The following is a 23,015-nucleotide window of genomic DNA, read 5'->3' as shown; positions in this document are numbered from 1 at the left end:
CGTTTTTTGCGGACCACAAAATACTGAAAAAGCCATACGGTCGTGTGCAAGTAAGTGAAAGCTACAGAGCAGCATAGCAAGGTTCGCTGTTTCCGTAGCTCACTGTAGTTATTCCCATCTCAGCCATGAAAAGCCGAGTTGGGACAACCCTTAAAGTGTATTATCACCTCTTGTATGAGGTAAGGTTCCCGATTTACAGCGCCAAATATGTTATTTTTATTTTGTCATCTTTATAGAACATGTGCAAAAACGTATCCTCTTATTCGCTGTGAAAGACAGAGAATGGCATCGAGTCACAAAAGGCTATACTCCCTTATTACTGACCACACTGCTGGAGCCCTGAGGAGGAACACCCCGAAGACCTTTCACCTTCTTACCTTTGACACGTTTCGGTTCGGTGATAACATTTCCAGATCCAATTCCCAGCTGCCCATTAATGTTGCTGCCAAAAACATAAAGTTTGCCATTTCCTAATGAGAAAAGAGAAGTCATTTAGCACCAGATCATGGAAATAAATAGTGGAAAAGCTGCCGACGTACCCACTATAATACCAGCCTATATCTACAATTCTACATGGTACTATTACTACAATGTATGGATGGGGAGGGAGCATGTATGGACTGCGTCGTGGCGGTAATGTTTGCATGTGGCCACAGTAAAATGGAAGCAGATACTATGGCCACTGCTAACAAAGACGTAAAAGGGTTGTCCCACAAAACATATTTTACAAAACGGCAACTGGATCCGTATACTATTGTAATTGCATCTCATTATAAATTTAGTATAGCCACTCTGCTACTGAATAAGGCTACTTTCACACTTGCGTTCAGAGCGGGTCCGTCTGATGTCTGCTCAGACGGATCCGCTCCTATAATGCAGACGTTCGGATCCGTCTGCATTATAACTTAGAAAAAATTCTAAGTGTGAAAGTAGCCTGAACGGATCCGTCCAGACTTTACATTGAAAGTCAATGGGGGACGGATCCGTTTGAAGATTGAGCCATATTGTGTCATCTTCAAGCGGATCCGTCCCCATTGACTTATATTGTAAGTCTGGACGGATCCGCACGGCCAGGCGGACACCCGAACGCTGCAAGCAGCGTTCAGGTGGTCGCCTGCTGAGCGGAGCGGAGGCTGAACGCTGGCAGGCGGATGCATTCTCAGTGGATCCGCGTCCACTGAGAATGCATTAGGGCTGGACGGTTGCGTTCGGGGCCGCTTGTGAGCCCCTTCAAACGGAGCTCACAAGCGGAGCCCAGACGCTAGTGTGAAAGTAGCCTAAAATAGATCTGCATAGCGCCACCTGCTGTTTCTTAATTTCCTTGTTTTTCTGTCCACTTGGTTGAAAAACATTAAAGGGGTTATCAAGGAATGGATAATGATGACCTATTCTCAGGACAGGTTATCATTATCACACTGGCAGGGGTCCAAGTCCTGGCATCCCCACCGATCAGCTGTTTCAGGGAGCCGCCGTACTCACTGGAGCTCTGGTGAGCACAGCGCCAAACACTGTATTGTGGCAGTGCTTGGTACTGCAGATGTACGACTAAGGGTACTCACCCGAAACGCGTCAACGTTCCTGCCGTGTACGTGGTGGTCATGTCTGTCAACCATACGTGATTAATAAAGAAGAGCTGACAGAGGAACTCTATTTTTCTCCGGGACCTTTTTCTTTACTTACCTGCAGCCCAATCACTTTAATGGGGATGACCACTGCTGATCTGATATTGATGACCAATCCAGAGGATGAATCATCAATATTTATTACCGGATAACCCCATTAATTTAACATGTTTCACCGGGCAAAACCATAAGCATTTATTTTTTTTTCAAATATGGCTATGATGCAGTTTTATTCGCATCGTTTGAATTTAATCCTACAGGCAATCAGAGTAGAATCTGTATTAACCCTTAGGATACTGGAGTTATTTTTTTTTTTTTCGTTTTCATTCTTCTTCCCTATCTTCCTTGAACCATAACTTTTTTATATTTCCATTCACATAGCTGTATGAGGGCTTATTTTTTGCGGGACAAGTTGTACTTTCTAATGTCACCATTAATTAGAGGATACAATGTAGTGGGAAGCGATAAAAAAATTCCAAATGGGGTGGAATTGAAAAAAAAACAAAATTACTCTGCCATTTTATATTCTCTGGGTCAGTACAATTACAACGATACCCCATATGTATGTAAAGTTTTTTTTATGTCTAAATAGTGTAAAAATAAATGTAAACTTTGAAAAAAAATTATTTTTTTTACATCACCATATTCTGACCCCCCATAACTTTATAGTTATATCTACTGAGCTGTGTGGGGGTTCATTTTTTGCGGGAGAATCTGTAGTTTAAAATGATACCATTTTGGAGTGTGTGTGACTTTTGTATCACATTTTATTGGGTAAGAGAAGCAATGAAAAAAATGGCAAATTGGCCATTTTGACCCTATTTTTCCATTACGCCATATGCAGTATTGGAAAAATATTTTTATAGTACAGGCGTTTTCAGTGGCGGTAATACCCATGATGTTTACATTTTTCTGTTATTTATATATATATATTTTTTTTATTATATGGAAATGTAAACTTTTATATTTTTTTAATTTCTTTATATATTTTTGCAATTTTTTTTTACTTTTTTGTCATTTTGAAGCTTGTATTTGAGCCTACAAAATCTATTTTGAACAATCATGTATTTTTAAAATGACTTTATTACTGTCTATTGCTCATTTCTTATGTTGGCCTGCCACCTGGTGGCCAAAATAAAAATTGCAGTTTGAATGCTCTGTCTCTTTAGGGAGGCTGAGCGCTTTCAAATCAATTACTGGCATCCTCACTAGCCACAGATGCCGGTAACACCCCGGAAGCGCGAGCACCCGGGTTTTCGCGCATTTAGAAGCAGTGATCTCACTTGATCACGGCATCTGAAGACTTTAATTACAGCAATTGGCATTATTGCCGATTGCGGTAATTAGCTGCGGGCGCCATGTTTGCCTATCGCTCCAGCTCTGTACATGTACGGCACTGGGAGCGAAAGGGTTAAAGGGCTTCTCCGTGCTTTTAATATTGATGGATAGGTCATCAATATCAAATCAGTAGGGGTCCGACACCCAGCACCCCTGATCAGCTGTATAAAGGGAAGATGCGCGCAGTTTGCACACGCCATCTCCCTGTCTCTCTTCCTGCTCACTGCTGCTAAGTATATGGCAAAGCAGCAGCGAGAAGGAAGGAAGACGGCATGTGCACACTGATGATCGGCGGGGTGCCCAGAGAACTCCTTTAAAGTGTATGTCCTATCTTTTGCCCTGTGGAGGCACGGATCCAGAAGCACATGGAAGTCAATGGGTCTGCACCACACTGCAGAGTCGGTTACCGTGTTTTGGGGTCTGCAACACAGTCGTGTGAATAGGGGCTAAGACAGTCCTTCAGACCTTCCCGAGTGCATCTTTCTTAGGCCTCAATCACACGACTGTATTTTCAGTCCACATCCGATCCACATTTTTGCAGATCGCAAAGTGGACCCATTCATTTCTATGGGGCCTCAAAAAATTGGATTTTTTGTACTCACCGTAAAATCCTTTTCTCGTAGTAGGCATTGGGGGACACAGCACCATGGGTATATGTCCAACTACCACTAGGAGGCACTAGACACAAAAAGTGTTGGCTCCTCCCCGTTGGGCTATACCCTCTCCACAGGCACAAGGCTATTCAGTTTGTACAAAAAGCAGTAGGAGAGAGAAAAAAAGCAAGGAACCAACAACTCCCGTACCGGGAAAGATCAAGAGACCAGCCCGGAAAATCGGAAGTAAAAACATAGGGTGGGATCTGTGTCCCCCAATGCCTACTACGAGAAAAGGATTTTACGGTGAGTACAAAAAATCCAATTTTCTCGTGCATGGCATTGGGGGACACAGCACCATGGGACGTCCCAAAGCAGTCCCCGAGGGTGGGAAAAGAACAGCCATGCCACCGGTTGGGTATACAGGTGCAGGAGAACCATGTGACCCAACAGGAGAAAACACGGAATGGGCAAGAGGTTCCATAACAAGGAAGAAACCTCAAGGAAGAATCAGAGAAGACTGTCAGCACCCCAGGAAAAATGCCTGGAAGAAAATCCCAAATGCAAGAAGGCGGCAAAAGGGAACACCGAGCTCAGCCAAGGGCTGGAGAAAAAATTAGGACAGCACCGCGTGTTGGGACTACCTAACGCTCTAAATTGTCTCAGACCCAAAGAGCGAAAAAACCTGTGGCCAACCCCTGACAGGCCAGGGGAGAAAGGAAACAAGGAATTACTGGAAGCCAAACGAGTGAGTGAAGCCGTAGCAAGGCTCACATGTGAAGGGAGAAGGTCTCCCCTCACCGCAAGGCAGATGATGAAGTTATGCGCCCTATTTAAAAGGCGAAAACCCAAGGCTGCTAGAGGAAACCGCCAACCCTTGGAGAAGGAGGGGGTTGTAGGTAAAAGCCAGGAAAAAAAGAGTAAGACCTGCGTCCCAAAAACAGGAGATGAGGCCCGAGCCTCGGAAAACAAGATATCACTGTGAAGCGTAAGACCAGAGGAAACTCTGGGCATGTGAAGCATTAGGGAAAAAAGGAACCAGATACAGGCCCAGGAAATCTCAGCAGGACACACTGGACTGAAAGACATGGAAGTAGAAGGAGAGTACTCCAACCGCCTAAGGAGGAAAGGTTCTACAACAGGAGGAGGTCCCTCCCGAAGGAGACCATACGGCGGAATTGCAAACCGCTGTGCTAAGCCACTCAATACCAGGTACTTGACGTGGGAGGATGGGAAAAGAGACACGAATCCCAAGAAGACCACAAGGTTATTGGAACCCAAAAAGGGAACAATCAACCCAGGCCCCGATCCCCCCAAAAAAAAAAAAAACGATTGCCATGCAGAACCTGAGTGGTCAAATAAACGGGGACCAGGGACTCCAGAAGGAGTACCCGGGATGGGCTCACAAGGAACCAGGAGCTGAACCACCAGAACACAACGCAAGCCAGAATATCCAGGAAAGGAGAGATGAAACTACCATAGGGGAAGGGACCTTGGCCATGGACAACTACCCATTCCAAGAACAGTGACTAGCAAACTGTATACATTGTCCCAGAGAGGACAAGTACAGCAGCTCGGGATGTACCACTAAATTGACAGACATCCATATGCATAAGGAATGCAGAAAGTCGCCATGAAAAAGCCGGGTGAGACTACACAGAAATGTAGAAACCAGCCGCGACCGGCGTACTGAAAACTCCCAGGGGGGAGAAAGTACCTGACAGGTGCAAACGACGGCAAGGTCCAAGGGGACTGCCCCTCTGTCATGTAGTACAACTAAGCAGAGAATATAAGGGAATACCGAGAACACCTGGACCCAGAAGGAACTACGGGACCCTGTCCGATGCCAGAGCAACCAGCTGAAAAATTACCTACCAGGCAGGTGTGTGGCGCTCAGTGGTCCTGTCCCTGACCCGTCAGGGAGGACGTCCAGCGATGAAAAATGCTGATGACCCCAGAAGGATTCCATGTGGCAGAGGACATCCAGCGATGACCGAAAACTGCTGCAGCGGCCGATGCTCACCAGCTACGTGCCCCAACAATGGTAGAAGATCCAGTGGCGATCCCTGTACTCCACCAGGAATAGGCCATTCTGTAATAGGAAACAACGCGAGTACTCCTCTATAACATGGGGTAACGCGAAGCGCAGCAAACCGTAGTACCTTATAGAGATGGCAAGAGCAACCCTAGCACAAAGGCCAACAACCACCTGGCCATGGTGTAGGGAGCATGGTTGTATGTGGACCACCCGCCAGATCAGAACAGATCAGCCATATACTGGAGCTACAATAAGTAGCACTAGACCGACAAGGTGGGGGTTGGGCTGGCCCACCCCTGCCAGATATGGAAACCATGCACATGCAGAACCAGGATGGCCTGTTGTAGACAGTGCCCTGAGAAGTACAAGGAGACCATTGAGCACGACAGAAACGGAGTGGAGATGTATGGAAGAACCAAAAGGGTGAAACCAACATCCGCAGCACAGATTAGAACCTGGGGGCAGAAAGCACCCAGTAATACAGAAACTGTATGGGCCACAGATTGCACCATAGGGCCCAGCACCTTGAGTAATACAACCACACGCCTAAAATATAGGTAAAGTGGCTGCATGTCTAAGGAGAGTGGAAACATAGCCACAGAATCTGGGAATGCTACTGCATTTGGAGGGTACAGGTACTCAACCTGTAAAGTAGAAATATGGCTGCGTAGTGCAGAAAACGACCAGAAAGGTGTAATGGGTACAGCATCTGGAGATGGTAGAGGTACTACCTTTAAGATCGGAGCAATGTGGCCACATGGTGCACCCTAGAACCAGAGAGGTGCAACAGCTACCGCATTAGCAATGGTACCTATATTCCGCCCGGGAAGGGGAAAATAGGGCCGCACGGTACCACAAAGAACAAGACAGGTGCACACTACAATCAGGTAGGTGAAATGGCAACTGAAGGAGGCCCTCTATTTCGCCAGAAAAAAAGGGAAACAGGGCCGCATAGTACACCATAGAGCCAGACAGGTGTAACGGCTGCAGCATCAGAGACGGTGCAGGAACTCTACCTATGAAGGGAGTAAGATGGCCGTTTGGTGCACACTATGATGAGGTAGGTGCAATGACCACAGCAATTGGAGGAGGCCTCAATATCTCGTCCGGCAAGGGAGAGAAAATGCCACATGGTACACCATAAAGCAGACAGGAGCAACAGCTACACCATCAGGAAATGGTGCAGGTACTCTACCTATGAAGGGACCAAGGTGGCAGCTTGGTGCCGACTAGAACCAGACAGAGGCAATTCTACGGCAATTGAAAGTGGCCTCTATATCTCGCCCGTAGGGAGAAATGTTGCCGCATGGAACACAATAGAGCCCGCCAGGGGTATTAGCTACAGCATCGGAGATGGTGTAGGTACTCTACCTATGAAAGGGAGCAAAAAAGTCTGGGAACAGACAGGAGCAATTGCAACGGCAATTGAAGGCGGCCTGTATATCCCGCCCGGAAGGGAAAAATGATGCCGCATGGAACACCATAGAGCCAGCCAGGAGTAATGGCTTCAGCATCAGGAGATGGTGTAGGTACTCTACCTATGAAAGGAGCAAAGTGGCTGGGAACAGACAGGTGCAATTGCCAAGGCAATTGAAGGCGGCCTGTGTATCTCGCCCGGAAGGGAGAAATAGTGCCGCATGGAACACCATAGAGCCAGCCAGGAGTAATGGCTTCAGCATCTGGAGTAGGAGTAGGTACTCTACCTATGAAAAAGAGCAAGGCGGATGGAAACAGCCATATATAATTGCTTTTCCTTACCAACCAACAGGAGGCGCTTGCCAAGAACAGGGACCCCCTGTTATGAGGTAGAGTGGCGAACACCAGCACCAGGATGGGGACCCGGTGGAAACACTCTCAAATGTGTAGAGCATAGCCCCTGGTATAGGGGAACCAGGAAGGCTTGTCAGGTACAGCCTATAGCAGTGGTGCAGGTACCCCCCTGTTAAGGAGAAGGCGTACGTACCAGAGACACCAAGTAGGTGACTCATTATGCTAAATACGGGGACGGCTGCCTTACCTGTGCTGTTGAATACCTGTGCAGTCAGGGGAGCGCCATCCGAAAATCCACTAGAGGGGATACCAACCCTGGGTAGGAGAGGTTCCTCCGTGCACGTTAGTCTTGACCTCACAGAGGCTTCTGTATGGAGGAAGACCGCCTGATGCTCTGTTCCGAGGGAATCGGTGCAGAGGTGTCCCCCGAGGCAACGGATGGGGTGACGGGAAAGGATTCGTCACCAGCCTCAGGCCTGTCCTGGGGAGGACCCGAGGATGCCGAGGAGGGGTGGAATCCTGTTGAGACCACCCAAGGTTGTACTGTGAGCTACCCCTTGCCGGACCCGGTATCTGAGCATGCCTCATCTGCAGGGAGGACCCTGGGAGGGCATAGGTGGCCGCAATTGGATAGGTAGCGGTCCAGCAACTCCGCCAGGGATTGGGAGAGTCGGACAAGGTTCCCATGACTTTGACAAAGAGGGAGACCATTCAGAAGGGACCTACACAAAAGGATTTGGTCAGGGGACACAATGGGGTCTGGAAAGAGGTACTGCACACAAGCAGGGACAGGCCGACCGCATGGCAGCCTTCGTAGACAGCGGACGCACGTGAAAAGACGTGGCGATCCGAGGAGAGGCTGGGAGAGGAGACCCTCATAGAGCAGCCAGCAGAGGCTGTCATATCTGGACCCGGATGCCATGTTCCCCAAAGAGGTGCTGCAGCAGCTATAGAGGCTGCAGGAGAAATGAAGCAATTGAGGAGGGGTGGGGGGGAACGACTTGAGTGATCCCTATGTACAGCATTAGCTGCCTTCACACAGTACATAGGACAATGACCTAAAGGGGGTCTGCAGTTCTTTTAAAAATGAGGATCTATCCACTGGATAGATAACCCACGATAGACCAGTAAAGGGTGGAGGAGATAGCCCCTCCCGAGGGCCGGGCGGGGTCAGAAAAAGCCCGGGAAGCAAGGAGGAGGGGCCGGGAAGATCGCGGCCTAGCAGGCCCAAAAGCCGGGGCCTCGATTTATGAGGCGGCCGGGAATGGAGCGAGGGGGGCGGGACGAATCGCGGCCGACCGAGGGGCCTCCGGACCCACAAAACTAGGTGAGGAGGGTGGGGGGGGGGGAGCGACGCCTGGGGGTGGGCGGAACAGGGCAAACAGAGCACCTGGGAGCCGGGAACGGGCCATGGAAGATGAGGCCTAGTCCCTGCAAAAGCCGGGGACTAAAGTAGCGGGGAAGGCCCAGGAGAAGCGACGCCTGGACTGTGTGGCCAGGGAGGAGAGAAAAAACCAACCAAGGGGGAAGAGAAAGGTGGAGGAAGATGGAAGCTTCCCAGGACCCCCAGCTAAGGTGGATCCCACCCCCCTGGCCACAGGAGGGAACCTAACCCTGGGGCAGGGACAGGAGGAATATACTCACTATACTCACCATCTGATGTCTTCGGGCGCCGCAGGGTCACCCCTTCGGCAGACTCAACACGGGAACCGTGGGAATGCCGGCAAGCCACTGCGGATGCAGTCTGTGGGGACTGGGTGACCGGCGATGGTACAGAAGTACGCGCCCGCAGGGGGGGCAACTAAAGTGGAACACGATGGAGCCCCAGCCTGCAGCAGGTATAACGGTGGAGATCACCGAGACCTGCAGAAGAGAGAAAAAAAGAATAAAAAATAAAATAAAAAATAAACAGCAGGACCTGCAAAAAAGCAGGACAGGTCTGCCTCCTACGGACACTAGACAAAAACTGAATAGCCTTGTGCCTGTGGAGAGGGTATAGCCCAACGGGGAGGAGCCAACACTTTTTGTGTCTAGTGCCTCCTAGTGGTAGTTGGACATATACCCATGGTGCTGTGTCCCCCAATGCCATGCACGAGAAATGCAGACTGCACACAGATGTCATCCGTTTGCCGTCTGCATCCATGCAGCTGACCTGCAAATTATAAAACATGTCCTAGTCCCGGTTTGTGGACAAGAATAGGCCTTTTGACAATGTAGACCACAAAAAAATTGATATGCAGACAGTCGGTATCCGCTGTTTGAGGACGGCAAAACGGATACAGTTGCATAAGTGGTAGGCAGATCCTTGATAGGCTTGAGCCACGGTCAGTGACACCGCTGAAGCTCCAACTCTTCTGGGTCAATGAAGAACAGTTGGAGACATTTGCCAATATGCACCTTAGCACTTATTGATTTATATTTTATTTTTGTTATTATTTTCCGCCTAGCATTCTTAAATATGGGGTAATATGAAACATCACGAGAGATGCCACCAGGAATGCTTTTAAGGAACTTTCTTCAAGCTGTGAAAAAAATGAAGATTAGAAGACAACTGTACTCACCAGTAACTAAGGCGGTGTGTTCATCTCCACATGATATGTATGTCGGCTTGTCATTTTTCAACCAAAATTTTCTCGGACAATTATCTGCAAACTTGCTTTTTCCAAATGTGAATATAGCTCCTGAATCTACAATAAACAAGGGAAAAGTGATAAAAACAACTAGTCGGTGCAGAGGTTGGAGGTCTTCATGTTCTTTCCCTAACACAACTGCATCTCTACAGGGTCAAAGACCACCGCTAACCCTGCTGAACCACCATTCTGAACAGAAGAAGACTCCTCATGTATCAAATTCTGGGAAACAGTGGGGTTAATAGGTGTTTCATCACATAATGTGACGACATATAATTCGACCTCTTGGAACCTCACCGATCCCAAGAACAAAGGGTTCTTAGGCTATTCCTCTGCAACGAGCACTAAACTAACCTAGTGCTGCAGCCCTCTTACTCTAAGGATCACCACAAGCACCAAGTGATGGCATATCCCACCCATCAACTGGAACCCCCTTTTAAATGCGTTTTCCAGCAAAACAAAAATAGATTCCTGCGGAGTCAGAGTGGCTTAAAAGTATAAAAGAAGTGATCCCAACCTCCACTGATCCCCCTGCTGTTCCAAAGCTGCACAGAATCTCATCTCCACATACAGAAAATGCCTCAAAATGCCTGGCTGAGGTGGGTAACTGCCAGCAGTCACAATGACGCTTGTACAGGCATCACAGATACCTGATCAGGTCATTTTACTCCCTAAAAATGCACCAATACACCTTAGCCCCGCCAGCTATGCTGCCTATGCCTGAAATAACCAATAATAAAGCACCGTAGAGCAAGGGTTGGTATGGGTGGGCTGCTGGAGTGAGATCGTGTCCTGCAGCAGGGGGCAGCTGGCGTTAACTGTAAGGCCTCTTGCAGACGAGCAGGTGCGGATTAGGTCCAGATGCGTTGCGAATGCATTCAGTGAAAAATGTGCGATTTCGCAAACAAAGTCATTCAGTTTTGTATGCTATCACGTTCAGATGTTCTGTTTTTTTCCGCGCGGGTGCAATGAGATTTAATGCGTTTTTCACGCGCGTGATAAAAAACTGAAGGTATACAAACAACATCTCTTAGCAACCATCCATGAAAAACGCATCGCATCCGCACTTGCTTGTGGATGAGATTTTCAGGCAGCCCCATTCACTTCTATGGGGCCCACGTTGCGTGAAAAACGCAGAATACTGAACATGCTGCGATTTTCACGTAACGCACAAGTGATGCGTGAAAAACAAACGCACATGTACACAGCCCCATTGAAATGAATGGGTCCGGATTCCGTGCGGGGGCGCAATGCGTTCGCATCACGCATTGCACCCGCTCGGAATACTAGCCTGTGTGAAAGGGGCATAAGAAGGAAGGGCTGTTGTAGTCAGGAGAGGGAGCAGTGCCCGAAAACAGCAGCAAACATGGCAGCAGCAGAGCTAAAGAGGAGTGGTGGATAACTACAGCTCGAATATCCAGTTTGACATGGAATACAAGATGATAGCGCAGCATGTAATGTATTGATGTGTGTAATGTATGCAGTGCAGTGTGTGATAATCATACACTGCACTATATAAATCACACACTGCGCCACAGACCATCCCACACTGCATTACGGACATCCCACACTGCACCACGATATCGCACACTGCAAAACAGACATCACTACACACATCGCACACTGCACCACAGATCGCACCACAGACATCGCACACAGAATGGCATCTGTCTGAGGCATCCGTTAATGTATATGTTTTTTTATGTACATTAAAGGTCCATTCACACATCCGTGTGTGTTTTGCAGATCCACAAAACACTGACAGCGGCAAAGTGCGTTTCGCATTTTGCGGACCGCACATTTCCGGCACTAAGAGAATATGCATATTCTTGTCCGCTATTGCGGACAAGAATAGGACATGTTCTATTTTTTTTCAAGATCGGAAGTGCGGGTCCGCAATTCCGGATTGGGGCCGCACGTCGTGCGGCCCCATAGAAATGTGTGGGTCCGCAATTTCGTTCCGCAAAATGCGGAATGGAATTGCGGATGTGTGAATGGAGCCTAAACATATGACAAATGCTTGATGTGACCCCAGGCTAACTGAAAGGAACAGACCTAAACTGACTGTATTGACTATGATGAAGTCTGTTCAGTTTCTGTTCGAGATCTGTGTTTTTACTAGACAAGAAAGTCCTGCACATAAGGCTTTTTTGTCCGGTCTTTTTGACAGAATCAGAGGACCCGAACGGAGCCTCCAAAACAGATGTGAACAAGTGTAGGCCTACGTATAATGTACCGTATTTGAATTACTGCAACTTTCGTACTCCTCCCTGGCTAAAAATACTCCTCAAAAATGTTAAAGGGCTTCTGTCACCCCCAAAAGTCATTTTTCATTTTTGGACTAATTAAAATCCTTATAGTGCGATTATTCAATATATAGTGCTCTTACCTTTTTCTGTTGTTTAGTTTCTTTAAAAAGCGCACTTTTATAATATGTTAATTACCTCGCTACCAGCAAGTAGGGCGGTTACTTGCTGGTAGCCGCTGCATCCTCCTTTCATAAAAACGCGCCCTCCTCCTGTTGATTGACAGGGCCAGCGAGCGCTCTCCTCCTCTGACTGGCCCTGTCTGCAATTCAAATCCCGCGCCTGCGCCTTACGTGTCTTCATTCGGCGCAGGCGCTCTGAGAGAAATACGCTCGCTTCCTCAGCACTTCCTCAGTGCGCCTGCGCCGATGATGTCTTCTCTTTCGGGTTTAGAGGTGGCGTCATCGGCGCAGGCGCACTGAGGGAGTGCTGAGAAAGCGAGTGTCCTTCTCTCAGAGCGCCTGCGCCGGATTTGCACGTAAGGCGCAGGCGCAGGATTTGAATTGCAGACAGGGCCAGTCGGAGGAGGAGAGCGCTCGCTGGCCCTGTCAATCAACAGGAGGAGGGCGCGTTTTTATGAAAGGAGGATGCAGCGGCTACCAGCAAGTAGACGCCCTACTTGCTGGTAGCGAGGTAATTAACATATTATAAAAGTGCGGTTTTTAAAGAAACTAAACAACAGAAAAAGGTAAGATCACTATATATTGAATAATCGCACTATAAGGATTTTTATTAGCCCAAAAATGAAAAATGACTTTTGGGGGGTGACAGAAGCCCTTTAAGAGTAGTATTTTTACTGTTCCGGGAAAAATGTAGTGCGACCACTACGCGCAGTCACTGTAAGCTCGCGTGGTGAGTATATAAGGTGTATTTAGGCTGTCTATCAGGGTTGCAAAAAGGGCTAGCAAACGTGTGTCTAAAACAACAGTTCAGCGAATCCTACTAGGTATGGGGGCTCCGAAGCTGCTTTGGCAGGATTGGACCTCTGCTGACTGGCAATGGGTTACATTCTACGATAAGTCACAGATCTTCTGCTTCATGAAATGGCTGGACGTTGGCGGTTTAAGGGAGAATGCTTCAGATACCTGTGACAACCTACCAGGACCTTATGGAGTCACTCCCAGCCCATCTAGGTGCTGTCCATGCTGCACACGGTGGTTAGTCTGGATCAGTGGCATACTGTCAATATAGACAGACCACACAGCTGCTATGGCACTGGGGGGCCCAGATGGCAAGGAAGGCCCCGCCAACTTTTCTTCTGTTACGGGCCCTGCTTGCTTCCCCTATGCTCAGTCAGGGCTCCAGAGTGGGGCTTCTATGAGGTTTTTCAGCAAAGACTTAGCATTAAGCTTTATAGCCCAGTGGTTAAGGTTCTTGCCTTTACTGTAGATGATTGTGAGTTCAAATCCCCACAGAAACATTTTAAAAATAGAGTCTAAATAAAACTTAAATACACGGAACTCACTTTATAAAAAAATATATATTCTTTTCATCGCGATATTCTGACCCTTTTTTATAGTTATGTCTACAAAGATGTATGGGGGCTCATTTTTTGTGGGACGATCTGTCAATTTTGACAATACCATTTTGGGGTGTGTATGACTTGATCACCTTTTATTCAATTTTCTTGGGCGATAAAGTGATGAAAAAAACGCGAATCAGCCTTTTTTAAAATATTTTTCTGTTACACCATTCACCATATGGGCTAACTATTTTTTAATATTTTAATAGTATGGGGGCGTTTTCGCATGCGGCGATGCCTATAATGCTGTTTTTTGGGGGGTTTTTTGGGGGGGGAATGGGGGTGATTTCAATTAAAACATTTTTTTTTATATTTTCAAAACTTTTTTACATTTTTTTTTTTTACTTTTTGTTAGGTCCCGCAAGTGGACCACAACTTACTATCATCAGATGTAAATTGCTCCATTAGTCTGTATAGAAATCACTATATCACAGTTTAGTGCTGCCACCTACCGTAGTGGCCTAAACTGGGATATACTAACAATGAGCCTGGAAGCCTAGTACAGGCTGCGACTCATTTTTAGAACATGGTGCTTTTCCCGATCTCCGCTGGGGGAAAGCGCGTCTGAAGAGGAATTCCACACTTCCGATTTTGTAACACTCTCAGATGCTGTGAGTAAGGGGAACTCATTCCTGGGAGGGGAGGCATGTGGTGTATTCTGGGGCCATAAAGGTGAAGAACTGTTGCATTTTGGGGGGGCATAATAGGGGTTGGATAACCCTTTTATCCATTAAGATACCGGAGGTTTTTTTTATTTTTTCATTTTCATTTTTCTTCCCTGTCTTCCTTGAGCCATAACTTTTTTATTTTTCCGTTCATATATCCATATGAGGGCTTATTTTTTGCGGTACAAGTTGTACATTAATATGGCATACAATGTAGTGGAAAGCAGGGAAAAAAATCCAAATGGAGTGGAATAGAAAAAAATATAGATTCCTCCACCGTTTTACAGGTTTTGTTCCTACGGTGTTCCCTTTGCGGCAAAACTGACTTGTGCCCTTCATTTTCTGTGTCAGTAGGAATTCAACGGGGCTGTGGCAGAAGAGGAGCCAGGGCAGGTGGTGGGATGGGCCAGGGTGGGTAGTGGGCGGAGTTAGGGGGGCCCAATTCAGATTCTTGCTATGGGGCCCAATGATTTCTATGTACGACCCAGGTCTGGATATTAGCTGGTGGTCATAGTAATGGGACTCCACTGTGTATAAAGTGTGCCTAGCATTTACAAGGTTGGCGCACACCACACGGCTTCCTGCATTAAGTAATCGGAGCATACATCCATTCCACTGTATTGTTGAAGCGCAACAGGTCAGTGATTTATTCCAGAGGTTTGGTTGTGTAAACCATGTCATTCAGATTTCGTGAATAACTGACTTCGGCTCATCAGAGCCCATACATTCTAATACTGTGCGGAGACGGATCTCTGTACAGTATTATAATAACATTTTTTAGCGAAGCGGCTTCGGATGTAGCATCTCATCACAGTCATGCACAATACGAAGATGCACAACCAATCCAGAGCGCTCAGAACAGGGCTTCTGCCCTTTCGTATATTTTTTTTCAGCAAAGGTTCATTTCACCATTAAAGGCTATGGACACCTTTTATTTTCACTGCAATCTATTTAGGGCTAAAATATTTTTTTGTTACTTATTAAAATTTGCAAAAGCTATTCCTCTATAGCTGTCACTTTCCGCCTATCTGCAGACCACTTCCTCCTCCTCCTCCTCCTCAGTGAATCTGCTCTGACGGCTCGCTCTGTAGGCCTTATCTCTGAACTGCTGACAGCTCTTAAACACTCGTTTAGCTCTAATAAGTGCATGTTTACAGGCTGTCAGGAAAGCACAGATGATGGCTAGAGATAAGCCTTCAGAGCAGCTCTCTGACGGATTCACTGTTAAGCAGAAAGTAACAGTCTGCAGATGCAGTGAAAGCTGTAGAGGAAAAACTGTTGAAGATGTTTAATAAAGACCAACTGGAAAACATTAATTTCAGCCCAAAATGAGTTAAATGTAATGATATAAATGTCCCACTAAAGGTGTCTATGGCCTTTAAACTGCTTAAAGGGCATCTGTCAGCAGATTTGTACCTATGACACTGACTGACCTGTTACATGTGCGCTTAGCAGCCGAAGACATCTGTGTTGGACCCATGTTCATATGTGCCCGCACTGCTGAGAATAATGATGCTTTAATATATGCAAATTAGCCTCTAAGAGCAATGGGGGCGTTACCATTACACCTAGAGGTTCAGCTTTTTCTGCAACTGCCGCACCCTCCTCACTTTGACAGGGCCAGGCGTGATGACGTTTACACTGCGTGGGCCTGTCAAAGTGCAGAGAGAGCAGAGCCTCTAGGTGTAATGGTAACGCCCCCTTTGCTCCTAAAAGCTCATTTGCATATAGTAAAACATCACTTTTCTCAGTAATGCGGGCACATATAACCATGGGACCAACACAGATGCCTTGTAACAGGTCAGCCATACATAGGTACAAATCTGCTAAAAGATGCCCTTTAACACATCAGCACGGTAGACCCAGCAGATGGCTGTTTAGCACTATGCACATTTCTTTGTGGTGTCAATAAAGCCCAAACAGAACATCAAACCAAACAACACGGGTCAATTACAGAAAGGCATTAATGATCTAATGATACCATGACTGGATCACAGGGAGACAAAGAGGAGATGTAGAAGTTTAGCACAACCTCTTTTTCAAAACTGGCAAGTCCCATCCAGTAAAGAGATGACACATACCACTAGGATATGCCATCACTTCATGACCACTGGTGATCCGACTTCTGTCACCCAGCCACCCGCTGTTTAGGGGGGACTTAGAAAGGGGTTCAAGTCTAAATCAGCTCAGCAGTCCCTGCATTCGCTGGATCAGTGGGATCCCAGAAGATGACCCATACCAACTGTAAAGTGATCCTAGTCAGGGCCGGCGCTTCCATAGAGGCAAGGGGGGCAATTGCCCCCGGGCCCCCGAGTCCTTAGGGGCCCCCCCGCGCCGGCCCACAACTAACTATAGGCAGGACAGTCAGTCAGTGTCAAACAAAGATGAGCGCTTCCATTGTGGAAGCGCTCATCTCCAGTCATCTGTATCGCCGTCCTCAGGACAGCGATACAGATTACTGTGCTGAGGCAGGGGAGGGAGAGGTGTGTCCCTTCCCCTTCCTCTGATAGGCTGCAGGCACTATGACGTCATCGCGCCGCCTGAGACCTGAGCCGTACAGCGCGGGACACAGGCCGGAAGAGGCCTGCATCGCATCGCTGCCAAGGAGGTAGGTATAAGTGTTTTTTTGTCAATACTGGTGGCTACTGGCACATGTTGATGGGGGGGGGGGGGGCTATGGCTACTGGGACATGATAGGGGGGGGCCTATGGCTACTGACACATGATATGGGGGGGGGGGCTCTGGCTACTGGGACATGATAGTGGGGCCCTGGCTACTGAGACATGATAGGGGGGGGGGCCCTATGGCTACTGGCACATGATGGGGAGGGCCCTATGGCTACTGGCACATGATGGGGAGGGCCCTATGGATACTGGCACATGATGGGGAGGGCCCTATGACTACTGGCACATGATGGGGAGGGCCCTATGGATACTGGCACATGATGGGGATGGCCCTATGGCTACTGGCACATGATGGGAGGGCCCTATGGCTACTGGCACATGATGGGGGGGGCTATGGCTACTGGCACATGTTGATGGGGGGGCTCAGGCGACTGGCACATGATAGGGGGGCATATATGAGGGCACATTATACTGGCACATTATTGGGGGACATCTATGGGGGCACTTATTACCGGCACATTGGGGGCACTATATAGGGGTATTTTATACTGGCACATTATGGGAGCACTATGGGGACATTAGCTCAACTGGGGGCATTTCAAGGGGGTATTTTTTGCACTGTCACATTATAAGGAGAATTTTTTTCTACTGGGGGGGGGGGATTATGGTGGGCTTTATTACTCCCCCATGGTATGACCCCCTAGTAGCAGCACCTCCTTTCCCTGCTCTGCTATCCCTCTGCCCCTTCTCCAAATTCTCATTAGGATAACACACAACATCAGCTCCGCCGAGCCCCCGGCCAAGTGTTGAAGTGGCGTCCGAGATCCCCAAGGGCCAAGCCAAGTAACTGTAAGTTTTCATATGAAATATGTTCGTCATACACATATAGCATCCACTGTGCCCCACAATATACAGTTTCTTCTGTAAAAGTCATCAAGTGTCATGGGGGGGGGGGGGGGGGCCTTATTGTTTTTTGCCCCAGGGCCCCATTTCACCTAGAACCGGCCCTGATACTAGTAATATATCACCTTTAAGTTATTTTCTGACAAATCAAGAGATCACAGTGAGGACTGGATAAGGGACTTATCGCCAACTTCAAAGGCTGTCACCTAACAGTGATTACAGCAGTCACTACAAGAGACCTACCGATCAGAGCAGTCACTACAAGAGACCTACCGATCAGAGCAGTCACTACAAGAGACCTACCGATCAGAGCAGTCACTACAAGAGACCTACCGATCAGAGCAGTCACTACAAGAGACCTACCGATCAGAGCAGTCACTACAAGAGACCTACCGATCAGAGCAGTCACTACAAGAGACCTACCGATCAGAGCAGTCACTACAAGAAACCTACCGATCAGAGCAATCACTACAAGAGACCTACCGATCAGAGCAGTCACTACAGGAGACCTACCGATCAGAGCAGTCACTACAAGAGACCTACCGATCAGAGCAGTCACTACAAGAGACCTACCGATCAGAGCAGTCACTACAAGAGACCTACCGATCAGAGCAGTCACTACAAGAGACCTACCGATCAGAGCAGTCACTACAAGAGACCTACCGATCAGAGCAGTCACTACAAGAGACCTACCGATCAGAGCAGTCACTACAAGAGACCTACCGATCACAGGAGCCACTACAAGAGACCTACCGATCACAGCAGCCACTACAAGAGACCTACCGATCACAGCAGCCACTACAAGAGACCTACCGATCACAGCAGCCACTACAAGAGACCTACCGATCACAGCAGCCACTACAAGAGACCTATCCATCACAGCAGTCACTACAAGAGACCTACCGATCACAGCAGCCACTACAAGAGACCTACCGATCACAGCAGTCACTACAAGAGACCTATCCATCACAGCAGCCACTACAAGAGACCTACCGATCACAGCAGTCACTACAAGAGACCTATCCATCACAGCAGCCACTACAAGAGACCTACCGATCACAGCAGCCACTACAAGAGACCTATCCATCACAGCAGTCACTACATGAGACCTACCGATCACAGCAGTCACTACAAGAGACCTACCGATCACAGCAGTCACTACAAGAGACCTACCGATCACAGCAGTCACTACAAGAGACCTACCGATCACAGCAGTCACTACAAGAGACCTACCGATCACAGCAGTCACTACAAGAGACCTACCGATCACAGCAGTCACTACATGAGACCTACCGATCAGAGCAGTCACTACAAGAGACCTACCGATCAGAGCAGTCACTACAAGAGACCTACCGATCAGAGCAGTCACTACAAGAGACCTACCGATCAGAGCAGTCACTACAAGAGACCTACCGATCAGAGCAGTCACTACAAGAGACCTACCGATCAGAGCAGTCACTACAAGAGACCTACCGATCACAGGAGCCACTACAAGAGACCTACCGATCACAGCAGCCACTACAAGAGACCTACCGATCACAGCAGCCACTACAAGAGACCTACCGATCACAGCAGCCACTACAAGAGACCTACCGATCACAGCAGCCACTACAAGAGACCTATCCATCACAGCAGTCACTACAAGAGACCTACCGATCACAGCAGCCACTACAAGAGACCTACCGATCACAGCAGTCACTACAAGAGACCTATCCATCACAGCAGCCACTACAAGAGACCTACCGATCACAGCAGTCACTACAAGAGACCTATCCATCACAGCAGCCACTACAAGAGACCTACCGATCACAGCAGCCACTACAAGAGACCTATCCATCACAGCAGTCACTACATGAGACCTACCAATCACAGCAGTCACTACAAGAGACCTACCGATCACAGCAGTCACTACAAGAGACCTACCGATCACAGCAGTCACTACAAGAGACCTACCGATCACAGCAGTCACTACAAGAGACCTACCGATCACAGCAGTCACTACAAGAGACCTACCGATCACAGCAGTCACTACATGAGACCTATCCATCACAGCAGCCACTACAAGAGACCTATCCATCACAGCAGTCACTACATGAGACCTATCCATCACATCAGCCACTACAAGAGACCTATCCATCACAGCAGTCACTACAAGAGACCTACCGATCAGAGCAGTCACTACAAGAGACCTACCGATCACAGCAGTCACTACAAGAGACCTATCCATCACAGCAGCCACTACAAGAGATCTATAGATCTCACTAGCTATAAGAGAGCTCCAAAAACAGCAGCCACTACAAGAGACCTACCGATCACAGCAGTGGCTACAAAAGACCCACCGATCACATATACATAACATTTGATCGTGCACATAGATGAGTGCAGGACTAGGGGCTGTCATTCATGTATATGGGGCTGGTAGCACGTACCGGGCACTGGCTTCTCCTCCTCTTCGGCAGCCATGCCCTAGATAAGATACCAATGATGGTGGATGGGCAGCTGTCACCCGGGTCGTCACATACAGAAATCCCTTCTCTACCTGGTATCTGTGACCGGAAGTAAACAAACTGCTGGTCTATAGCAACGGAGACGCGAGCCGCTATCGTCACCTGCGGACCGACATCGCCACCTTGTGGATGGAGGATTGCACATCAGTGAGGAGACCTCGTTCTAAACACATTAGTATGGGGAGCAGCGCGTGGTACATCTCTTCCCATAAATTCCGTTCCCTGGATAGCTGACACCTATTTGGCTGAGACTGACTGTGACTTCATATGTGCTCACCTGTTCAGTGGGAGGCTTTGATGCAACGTGGTCCTGCATGTTCTGTCCTTGTTAATGCTGGAAGTATTGCCCTATTAACACATTGCTGTGCCCCACACATTATATGTGCCCCTCACAAGCTGACTCGGTAGTGCGCTCCTCACAATTTTGCTTCCTTTTAGTGACCGCTTGTCAATAATGTTACCCCTTTAATGCCTCTTACAATAGTGTTGGCCCCTAGTGCAGCCTTACAAGTGTTGCCCCCTTAGGGCCACCTTTACAATAGTGTTGCCCCCTTAGTGTCCCCCACAATAGTGCTGCCCTGTAGTTTTAATAAAATAAAAAAGTAACACTCACCTATCCCAGTCCCCAAGATGATTGGAGCACACCTTCCCCCTATCCTGTGTTCTCCCCCTGCTCAGCTCAGCAGGCACCATGGTGTTACTGCATTGCGCCTGCCCAGGGGCGTAGATATAGGGGGTGCAGAGGTAGCAGTCACTATCAGACCCAGAAGCCTGAGGGGGCACAAAGACCCTTGTGCTACATAGGAAGACACTGGTATTATAGAAAGTGCATGCTGGTCAAGTTACACCTCTGGCTGAAGGGAAGGGGGTTAGGTCAAGAATTTGGCTTGGGTGGTGCCGTTTAAAAATTTTTTCCTCCACTGCCCCTGGCCGCAAAGCACAGAGGGAAAGGGGGCCCAAGTTGAATTATTGCACCAGGACCCATGAGCCTTTAGCTACGCCCCTGTGTCTGGCTGCTATGGAGGGCAGAGGCTGGGGAATGGTGGAGCAGGGACCTGATAGCCTTCTGCTTCACCACTGTATTCAACTGAATCTGCATCCCGAGACTGCAGGACACCTAGCAAAAAAGGGAACTGTCCGGGACGGTGGGGAGGCATGTGACCTGCCGCTGATGGGCCCGTTGCGGTTGCGTGGTTTCCTCTGTGGTTAAAGTGGCCCTGACTGAAAAACAAATCCCATTTTCCAACATCCCCATTGATTATGATGTTAACCCGAATGTTTCCTCTTAGTGATGGAGACTTGTCGCCTCTTGATCATGGTAACAGAAGGTGGAAGTGGTGTAATGCTGTAGAAGGAATGGGATGCTGGACTGCATTGTCACCGATCACTTTACTTCATGCTTTCCTTCATGACTGTATGTAGACTGGCCCATCTAGGTCTGACCCTTCTACCTAATATATCACGGTTGCCAGGCGGAACAAGCAAATGAGTGAAGAACAGGCACTAACCTCATTTCGTTAAGGCATCTAATAAATACCAAAATGGTAAAGGGCCTGCCTGGTGACAAGTACATAGAGGCTTCTGTAGAATAGCACAGTGTTAGTCGTGAAAGGGTTAATACTTGGAACCACTGTATATGACCTGAAAGTGAAAGTGAATGAGGCATGCATCTGTAACAAACACCTGTCGTAACTATGGCAATAGTGCTGATGTCATAGGTACAGAAGTCTGTGACATAAAGATCCCAGGTCAGAATATTCCATAGCAGAAGGGCCCACGGCCATATGCAGCGCCATACATGCGTCTGGAGACCTGGAAGTTCACCATCTGTGAGGGAAAAACGGGACACCTGCCTAGCCAACCAGATCAGCCCTATCGCCAGATCAGCCCTATCGATTAGCCAGGCAGATTAGTCGTGTCTAGTCAGCCAGATCAGCCCTATCACCCAACCAGCCAGATCAGCCCTATCTGTGTAGCCAGCCAGATCACTCCTATCTGTCTAGACATCCAGATCAGCCCTATCCGTCTAGCCAGTCAGATCAGCCCTATCCGTTTAGCCAGTCAGATCAGCCCTATCCACCTAGCCAGCCAGATCAGCCCTATCACCTAACGAGCCAGATCAGCCCTATCACCTAACCAGCCAGATCAGCCCTATCACCTAACCAGCCAGATCAGCCCTATCACCTAACCAGCCAGATCAGCCCTATCACCTAAACAGCCAGATCAGCCCTATCACCCAACCAGCCAGATCAGCCCTATCTGTCTAGACATCCAGATCAGCCCTATCCGTCTAGCCAGTCAGATCAGCCCTATCCGTCTAACCAGCCAGATCAGCCCTATCACCTAACCAGCCAGATCAGCAGTCAGGATAAGGTGAAAACTGAGATACACAAACAAGGATATTTCAGCCCACTATCCCTACCTACTTGCACAGTCATCTTAAAGGGGTTAACGAAGAAAAACCGGCACTCCAATTTTCTTTGTTAAAAAGGATTTA

At 48.2% G+C, this 23,015-nt stretch overlaps 1 protein-coding gene across 2 annotated transcripts in view; it reads right to left on the bottom strand.

Moving 5' to 3' along the window:
• Positions 1 to 20,562, bottom strand: part of RPGR (retinitis pigmentosa GTPase regulator) — an 87,744-nt gene extending 67,182 nt beyond the window's left edge. For both annotated transcript variants that reach the window (XM_040423788.1, XM_040423789.1), the window contains exons 1-3: positions 20,441 to 20,562; positions 9,923 to 10,048; positions 378 to 470 (exon numbers count right to left, since the gene is read on the bottom strand). In XM_040423788.1, coding sequence (XP_040279722.1) covers positions 378 to 470; positions 9,923 to 10,048; positions 20,441 to 20,474 — 253 coding nt within the window. In that variant the 5' untranslated portion in view covers positions 20,475 to 20,562. The remainder of the gene's footprint in view (positions 1 to 377; positions 471 to 9,922; positions 10,049 to 20,440) is intronic.
• Positions 20,563 to 23,015: the final 2,453 nt, after the last annotated feature.

The sequence above is a fragment of the Bufo bufo genome, chromosome 3 (genome assembly GCF_905171765.1).
Source record: "Bufo bufo chromosome 3, aBufBuf1.1, whole genome shotgun sequence".
Lineage (NCBI taxonomy): Eukaryota > Metazoa > Chordata > Amphibia > Anura > Bufonidae > Bufo > Bufo bufo.
Note: the sequence above shows the minus strand (reverse complement) of the source record. Positions and strands in the feature narration are given on the sequence as shown.